Here is a 9,530-nt window from a genome sequence, read left to right as displayed (position 1 = left end):
TGACTGTCAACCGGATTTCCCTAACGTGTCGTGTTGTTTTGGTAGAGCTTGTTTAATGAGTCTGCTGGAACTTTGAAGCGTTTATGATAGAAGAAACTTTTGGACGGTGAACAATATGTACAGCGGCAGTGTTATTGCTTTGTTTCCCATCTTAATATTTCATCTGACCATCCACCAGGCGCAGAGTTATTTCGTAACGGTTGATGCTCACGCTGAGGAATGTTTCTTCGACAAAGTTAACAGCGGCACGAAAATGGGTCTGACATTTGAAGTCGCGGAAGGTGGATTCTTAGATATCGACGTGAAGGTAATAATGCATTTCAGTTGCGAATTTCGTGTTGTCATGAGATATCCTTGTCTATTAATTTCATTACTTAACATGGATTATGTGATTCTAGGAAAGGTAAATGGTTGCGGTTCTTGTCATTGGTTACGATACCATCGCGTGGTGAAGTTTGTTTACTTGATCACATTAAAGATGTTGGGTCCATAATGTCATGGTCGAAACATAGAAAGATAATATTCCGTGCACTGTTTTTTTAAATATTAATTCAGTATCCGCTTAAAACGAAGTTGAAAGTAGCCGTACAATTAATCTCTATATCCGTATCCAGATGCGTTTAGCCGAAATTAAATTCTTTTTATGCAATTTTTATTAATATCATCGCAGTACAATCATGTGATAGACCCATGACTGACCCATCCCTAGAAACAAGCCTAAAGGCATTTGTAGGTTATGCTTAGAGATGTGAGGTGAGAATATTCTCCTGGATGTAAAAATTGGAGAATAATCGAGAATATTCACTTTTCTTATAAATAATTCCCCCCAATGACAACTTTTAGTTCAAGCAGAATATTCTCCAGGTCATGATGAGAGGTTTTAAAAGTTTGGTTATGAAGATTTTAGAAACCTTTAGATTATTTAATTTTGAAATAATTTTTTAAGGTTTTAAATTTTCAGAAATAAGTTCACAACGAAAGAAATAAAATCAAAGTTGATTGATAAAGGAAGCTATTTTTATATAATCACCTTCATTCTAAGATACAGAGCTGTTGTTTTCTTCAATGCACATACACTTAAATTATGCATCACTCGCATTTCTTCAAAAGTTGTGCAATTCAGCCCTGTTGGTTTAATTTTCTAGCTTTCAAACTTTGGTGTGGCTAATATTGTGGTCTACAAACATTAATATTCCCATCTTCTTCATGAGAAGAAAGACGGATACAGAGAATATTCTCTCAAAGGACTACTATTATAAATTACTAGAGAATATTCTTATAAAAAATAATTATTCTTCTCAAGTTATTTATTGAGATTATTTATTATAATACATGTTGTTATATATATTCTTGATAATACTCTCTGGAAAAAGTTTGGTAACTGAAGAATATTCTCTGGAAGGACTATTATTAATAACTTCAGAATAATTCTTGTAGTCCTACCAGAGAATATTCTGAGAAAGATTATTCTAGAGAATTTTACATCACTAGTTATGTTGCCATCCTGCTCAGTACAGATCTGGTGAGGCAGAAATGAATTCCAAATCCACTGTCGCGGAGTGAAGTTTGGGGGTGGGGTAGTACCATCCCCTCTTTATTTATTGCATGTTGTTTTTGTGTGGGTTACTTATACACCCACAACCAAAATGGCACCAGCCAGTGTTTAAGCTTGGATGATCCCACCCCACCATCTGAATGGAGCACTTCAACTTGGGGCCAAGGAGGTGAGACTTGGCGGATTTGCCTCGTAGTGGTGTGGGGCATCTGACTTTCTCCCATCATCGATGTACAAGTCCAATGAAAATTACTCATATAATATAGAGATTACTATTACGTGATTATCAAAAGGCTAATTATTTAATATTAGCTTTTTGTTATTGTGGTGTATATTTATCCATGTTACGTGTTAAAGACACATAAACATGTGTGGTTGTGCAATGAAAATCTATGTCACAATTAGGGATAGACAAGAGTGTGGTGCCTGAGCTCTTGAACAGAAAGGGCACAGAGTTCATTATTTTTTTTCATTTGAAATCGCGAGAAGAGGGGAGGAGACAGTAAATTTTGTTCCTAGTTGCTGGCCTGTATAAAAGTATTACTTAGATTACTCGAGATTATTTATTATAATACATGTTATTACATATATTCTTGATAATACTCTCTGGAAAAAGTTTGGTAACTGAAAAATATTCTCATCGAGGATAATATTTAAGAATATTCTCTGGAAGGACTATTATTAATAACTTCAAAATAATTCTTATTTTCTTTAAGAATATTCCCCAGTAATTTATGAAAGTAGTCCTTCCAGAGAATATTCTCAAGGATATTATGCGTAACTATATATCATAGATAATAGGAGAATATTTTCATCAAGAACTTATAAGAATATTCTCAAAGTTATTTATTATAGTAGTCCTACCAGAGAATATTCTCCGAAAGATTCTTGAGAATTTTACATCTCTAATATTGCAGATCACGGGACCTGGTGGGAAAGTCATACACCAAGGGGAGAGAGAATCAAATGGCAAGTATACTTTTGCTGCTCATGCTGATGGTGTGTATACCTATTGCTTTAGCAACGCCATGTCTACGATGACTCCAAAAATCGTCATGTTCTCGATGGATATTGGTGAAGACCCAAAAGCCCAAGAAGCTGAAGCGACTGGTAATATAAATTTTTTTTCTCTTATCAGTTGCATGGAAAATGTCTTTATTGTATTCCTGAAAATTTTTAACATTTTTTGTGTTTTAATAACATCTTAAAAAATCTTCTGAGATTGAAAATTCTGGTTCAAAAATATTAAAGTCTAAATTAATATGACAATCTATTTGTTTTTTTCAGGGTTGGGTTTCAAAAACTGGTTTTTGACGTGACAAGTGTCAAAAACTGGTTTAAACTGTCAAAAACCTAAATGAATGCTTTGGGATGTTTCGAATAGAATAGGTATATAACTTAATGATGAGGCACTTTGATATTACAATGTTTCATTTTCAAACACTAATTTATTAAAATTGAAACAAAATATTAATTATAATTTGCGATTTTGAATTTGAGGTACAAAATGTCTAGAATAAATATATAATTAATAGTATGGTTCATTTTTACCACGTAGCATCCGATAACATGTAACTAATTTTGCGCATTTTTCTACACCTAAACGATTTCTAAGTTTTGAATGGACAAATCCAAAGTTAGAAAATACTCGTTCAATGGAGAATGAGCTGGCGGGACTGGACAGCAAAAGCATTGCTAGTTTTATGAGTTCAGATGCAGGCTCAGCTGAAAAAGCATTACATTTAGAAAGTAATTTCCACCAAATCACAGGGTTTGTCATTCTTCCTGCTGCGCTGAAATAAGAAGGTGGAAAAGGAGTTTCTTCCGCTTCATATGAAATTAGCAATGGCAGACAACCGTTAATTTTCTCTGTTGCCCATGTGCGAGCCAAATCACTTTGCACATCAGTCAGTCCTTCACCTTTATATTTTGGGTGCAAATAATGAAATGGTCTCAGAATCTGGTTCATCCTGTTTTGTATCTTTTCAATGTGAGGCTGAAGAGCATTTTCTTTGAGAAGGCTTAGCCAAACACGGCATAAGTCAGCTATTGTAGCTGTATCTGTTTGACGAATATCCAATGCAACACTTATTGGCTTGAGTTGGAATGAAAGATCTTTACACTGTTTGTATAAATTATAATTGTTGATTAAACTAACAATTCCTTTGTCAATGTCATTTTTGTGATCTACTATTTTCTGAAAAAATGGCCTATTGTGTAAAAATGTTTCAAGACAAGTAAGTGTACTCTTCCATCGAGTATCACCAGGTAATTGGGGTTTTATTGACCCCATATGTTCATTAAGCCATCCCGAAGGCAAATGATGATTTCTAATGTATTTTTGTATTTTAACCACCTGTTTGAGCACAGCTTCAGGTGTTAGATCTTGTCCGAGTAAGTTGAGCCAGTGAGAAGAGCACCCATATTCTATTAAATTTTGGTCAATCTCATTAAGCAAAAGTTACCTGGCTTTCTCCATTACTTTCGCATTATCAGTTACAACTGCCTTTACTTCACAAGAATATTTATCGTGGGCCAAACGTATGGAATTGTCAATTATTTGCTTGTGGTACTCTGCATTTTTCATAATAGCACCACACTCAACAGCTTCAAGAAAATAGGATTTACCTTCAGAATGTATACATGTAGCTATGACTGGATCATTATGAATATTGCTCCATCCATCTTCAATTAAAGTTACAGCTTTTCCACTGAGATTGTCTTTTGCAGTTTTCTCAACCTCTCTTGTAACTTCATCAAGCAATGACTGCGCCAAAGCTTTTCTACTTGGGGTATTATAACCAGGTCGCAAAGCAGAAACTAGATCTTTGAAACTTGAATGTTCAACAACACTGAATGGGATATTATTGGCATAAAAAAACTTTGCCACTAATAAATCAATTTTTTTAGTTGTAGCAGAATTTGATTTCACAATGAAGTCATCAATTTTTTGCTTCTTTTTTTGAGTGAAAATTTCAGGTTCTGTTGATTCCAACAAAATAATAGGCTATGAAGCAGTGGACTCTGTAGATGTTGATGTAGTTGCTTTTTGTACATCAGGTATTTGTTCAACATCATTGCCCCTTCCAATACACTGAGCTATATGGCTCTTCATCCTGTCCACACGATTACATCGCATAACTCCACAATTAATGCATTTTGCATATATCTTTCCATTTTTCTCTACTTTATCAAAATTTTGCCAGGCTATATGCTGTGGCCTTCCACCACGATTCATTATATTTTAAACTAATAATAGACCAAATATTTATGATTTCTTAGAAATTGGTTTCACTAAACATAAAAAAATATCAAATGAAATTTCTGAAATTGGTTTCCATATTAATCCTCACTACTTTACAATTCAAACAATAAATAGCAAAGTTGGACTTTTCTCTAGTACACTGGTCTTTGTCCTCTAAGGGCAGCTGGTGTCTTTATTGGATTATAAGACCATCTGCCCCTAGCATGATAATGCAGTCACTACTGTTGCTGCTTCTTGGTGAAGGAAAAAGAAAAACAAAACCCTGTGAGATTATATACCACTACATTTAGATCTGTGATGCAATCCCCATTCATGAATTTTCTAAAAATAGAACGTCAGAATGCATAGCCCAAGGTTAGAAAATGTGGTAAGAATTAGCAATTTTGATATTGTAATGTAACTTAAGTAACTAAGATACTTTATATAAAAAATATGTATATTCAGGCTACTTTTATAAGGTCTTTTTGAAGGGGAAAAAAACACTTATCATTTAAAAATATACCACCAAACCCAAGAATAGAAACTGGTAACAATGAAAAATTTTGACTAATAATGAACTAATTAATTTTTCAGGGAAAATATTTTAGGATAATTTAGTATTTTGATTGCTGGATATATATATTCTAATGTTATGTACAATAATAATATTGTTTTAAATATCTGGGATTGTCTAGGTAATATAATAACAGAAATCATTATATATAGCAAGCATGAAAGAACTTTTTAAACATGTATCTGTTGTAAAAAAAAAAAAGTAGAGCAGATGTTGATATGCAAATATATATATATTCATATATAAATAAACAGTTGAAGAAATTTTAGAAGGTTGAAACTATCATGAATACATTACATATCCTTCCATAGTTTTATGCTATGCTCTACTCAAATTCTATATTTTACAAGTATATATACATGTATATAATTGTCCAAAATAATTATGTGGGGGGGGGGAGATTATTTTAAAATTACACATTATGTATTGCAGCAGAGTCACTCTAAGCATTACATGCAATCAATGTGCGTATTTTCAATGGGAATTTATATGTTGAAAAGCAGTATTTGAGGTTTTTGACAGAAGTTTTTGACGTGACAGTTTAAACCGTCAAAAACTGACATGCGTCAAAAACCTGCCAACCCTGGTTTTTTTTTTGGTCAAAACTTTGTTTCTCTTTCATATTTGGTGAAAAAAAAATTACTTGTATAAGATAAAAAAAAAAAGCTGTTTTTGGAAAAAGTTTCGTTTATCAAGCGATTACAATTCTACTCTTTGAAATTACAAAAGCATTAGTTTTTCTGAAAGTTTTTTTTATTTTAGATCATCAGAACAAACTGGAGGAGATGATCAAAGAATTATCTACTTCATTGACATCTGTAAAGCATGAACAAGAATATATGGCTGTCAGAGATCGCATTCATCGCTCAAGTAAGTTGACAAAACAAAAATCTAACTCTTCTCTGGTATTTAAAATTTCATATGCACCTTTACTGATTAAGGTTATTTGAATGATCAATTGATGTTTTAACGACTGATGGGAACATATGTTCCAATTATTTTAATGAAGTTAAGCACAGCATGCCATTAAAAAAAAAAATTTAACCATTTCTTCACTATTAAACTCTCTCAGTTCAGTGTGTATCTTGAAAACTTACGAAACAAAATAATTTTCTGTAATTTCTTGCCTTCAGAATTTTTTAAAATTTCATCATATATATTGTATCTCTACACATAATCATATTGAAAAAAAAACTGAATGACACTAGTTTTTTGATTTGGAATGCAAATAAAAAAAAATATAGAAATCGCTAAAGTTTCAATGGGCAGTGTATATTTTCACCATGAATTAATAATTGCATTTTTGCAGATGTTATTGCAAGAAAACATGTCAATCTCAAGTTGTATTAATCACAAAGAAAAACTGAATTTTAAGTTAAAAGGGATTGTTAAATGTGTGTAATTTTTTTTTTTTAATTGAGAAAACTTCCTGAAAATAGTTTGTGAAGAAATGGTTAGTTTTTCAGTGCATATCCTGGAAACTTATTTTTCGAAAATTATAAGAAAAGAAAAAATTCTATTATATTTTTAATTACCGTATATACTCGTATATAAGCCGACCCCCCCACTTCAGGACCACCAAAATCGCAATAAATTGAAAACCCGTGTATAAGCCGACCCCCAAAAAATCCATGCATTTCAGAGAAAAAAAATTCTTATATTTTCATGCAAAATTAATAGTTTACGAAAATTTACAATAGAAAACGATTCAAACTTTTTAATCCGTTTCTTCTGAGTCTCCAAGCTCATCGTAATCCATCATAGGGGGTGTGGCATCTTTGTTTTCATCTTCATCTGGGCTGCCATCGCCATTGTCACTTTCAAAGAGGATATCATCTTCAGTTCCGTCCATCGCATTGCTGATGCAACACTTTTTGAAGGATCGGTGGAAACAGAATTCCACTCCTCATGTACCCATTGGCACACTAGGACAATGTCAGGTTTCTTCAAGGCACAACTTTTTAGTATTTTCTTTATTACAGGAACTCATCCACATTCGATCCATAAATTCCTCAAATGGTCTTTGAAAGACGTTGATGCTCACATAAGGCTTTACAATTGACATTAGCCCACCTGGTATCAAAGCCAATGATGTTTTCGATTTCTTTGCCTCGTTTGTGACATTATCGGGGTTTTAAGCATATCCCATACCAATAATGCCAGTTTCTCGAACACTACTACAAAAATGACTACTGATTGTGGGGTCGAAATTTTCTCATCAAAAACTGACCCGAGTATAAGCCGACCCCCCCACTTGAGGAACGAATTTTTCCACAAAAAAACTCGGCTTATACACGAGTATATACGGTAGTTTCAATGTTCATAGAGGAGTCTGGAAAGCGTACAGATTTTTTTAAAATAAATTTCTGTGTATATCTGTAAATCCACAAAAATTTGATTTATTAAAATATATTCATGAAACCTCACTACAACGGTACTCGATATAATAATTTTTTCAAGTCTTGTTTCTATTGAATATATACTCTTATGTTCAACTGCTGCCTCTCGATATGATAATCCCTCTAGAACAATTTTTCGTCTGCAGAGTATTGCTATAGTGAGGTTACATTGTATTTTGAGTTCATTCTTTGAATTTAAAGGTTGAAAGAGAATCAACATTTAAAACAAAATTGTGTATTTAAGGGTTAAAAGGTTTTGTAGGTTAAACAGAACTCTGTGTTACTTATCCTTTTATAATGCTCATGTATATTATGTCTGAGTTTTTTCTCCCATTTCCAGTAAATGAAAACACAAATTCCCGTGTTGTGATGTGGGCCTTCTTTGAAGCTGTAGTTCTGGTGACAATGACACTTGGTCAAGTTTACTACCTTAAACGTTTTTTCGAAGTCAGGAGAGTTGTATAGTCATTTTTTATTAAAACATTTTCCACCTTATTTTTTTTTATTCATTTCTTGCATTTTGATTACAACATATATTTCAGTGTATACTTATGTCAATTAAGATATATATAAATTGTTTACCAAGAAGCCATGTTTTTGTAAGAATCACGTTAAGAATCGAGCTCGGAATGCAACCACGGTTTGATTGTTAAAAGTTATTCTTAAGGTCACGTGACGATGGACAGGCTGATAAATTTCCCTTTTTGGGGAATTTCGCCATTGGCCAATCAACGCCCAGCTAAAAATTAACCTGTTGACGAGATGGAGAGGAAAAGAAATTTTAGAGGGACGCTGGCCTGAAAAAATGGCGGAGATTATTTCAGCAAATGTGAATACATAATTTTTTTTTAACACGTTGCAGTAAAAAACAAACATATCCATACTTAATCATCCGAATCAAAGATTCATCCCACGTACACTGGGATGGATCCCTGCCACCCTCCATGAAGAGGGACTATGCTATATATGTTATGGTGAAAGTGATAAAGAGCTGTTATTATATGAATAATCACCAGCCATTTCGGTAAGTTGATAAATTTTGCTCATATACCAATCACATTTGTAGGTCATTATGCATAATTGTCAAACCATGGTTTATGCTATAAATGAGTCATCAACGTGTTTACATTATGTAAGTGAAGCTAACATTACAAGACTAAGCATATTATAAAAATTATTGTTAATGTTTCTTTAAATTAATTGTCATGGTGAATTGAACGTGGTGATGTATTGCATAGCTGCTTCGTGGTAAATAATATAGTGATCAGATAATACATCAATATTAAAAATGGTCATCGCTTCTGTAATGTTGGCTTTTTCACGTACACCGAAGCATGTGAAAAAAACTAACACAGCAACAGTGTAATAATGATTTTTAATTTATGTACAATTATATTTCGCCCAATTAGAGCATCATCTTACATATTTTGTGGGAAAAATTCAATTTTCTCTCAAGTTTTAAACGAATAAAAAATTTCAAATCTACAAGTTCCTGTGATATGAAAAAAATTATATTTACAGGGGTGGGAAGTGACTAAGTCCATTTTGGAGCAGCAAAATATGAGATTCGGAGCAGATATTTATAAATTGGAACAGTGAAATTAACAATATTTTCGTTAACCCTCAACCCTTTTCAAAATAAACTGCACTGTCTTTTGTTATCAAACATCTTTTCGTCAGCTTGATTTTTGTGTTTTAGGCTTTTGACACCTTATTTGAAAGAGTGGCTGTCATAAAATTTTTTGCACCTGTCTATTT

At 32.9% G+C, this 9,530-nt stretch overlaps 1 protein-coding gene across 1 annotated transcript; it reads left to right on the top strand.

Annotated features, from left to right (window-relative positions):
- Position 1: 1 nt before the first annotated feature.
- Positions 2-8,267, top strand: CHOp24 (transmembrane p24 trafficking protein CHOp24). Its single transcript, XM_089244170.1, has 4 exons — positions 2-307; positions 2,473-2,665; positions 6,136-6,243; positions 8,113-8,267. The coding sequence occupies exons 1-4, from the start codon at positions 116-118 to the stop codon at positions 8,235-8,237; spliced, it is 618 nt and encodes a 205-aa protein (XP_089100296.1). The 5' UTR covers positions 2-115; the 3' UTR covers positions 8,238-8,267.
- The last annotated feature ends 1,263 nt before the right edge of the window (positions 8,268-9,530 follow it).

The sequence above is a fragment of the Pholcus phalangioides genome, unplaced genomic scaffold (assembly GCF_987345545.1).
Source record: "Pholcus phalangioides strain wild (caught in Gottingen) unplaced genomic scaffold, Ppha-v1.0 ptg000015l_1, whole genome shotgun sequence".
NCBI lineage: Eukaryota > Metazoa > Arthropoda > Arachnida > Araneae > Pholcidae > Pholcus > Pholcus phalangioides.
Note: the sequence above shows the minus strand (reverse complement) of the source record. Positions and strands in the feature narration are given on the sequence as shown.

Bases quoted from the DNA above. Each gene is read 5' to 3' on its own strand.
- CHOp24 (XM_089244170.1), top strand. From the start codon at position 116: ATGTACAGCGGCAGTGTTATTGCTTTGTTTCCCATCTTAATATTTCAT. The intron at 308-2,472 runs GTAATAATGCAT...CTAATATTGCAG, and splicing joins TCTTAGATATCGACGTGAAG to ATCACGGGACCTGGTGGGAA. The intron at 2,666-6,135 runs GTAATATAAATT...TTTTTATTTTAG, and splicing joins CCAAGAAGCTGAAGCGACTG to ATCATCAGAACAAACTGGAG.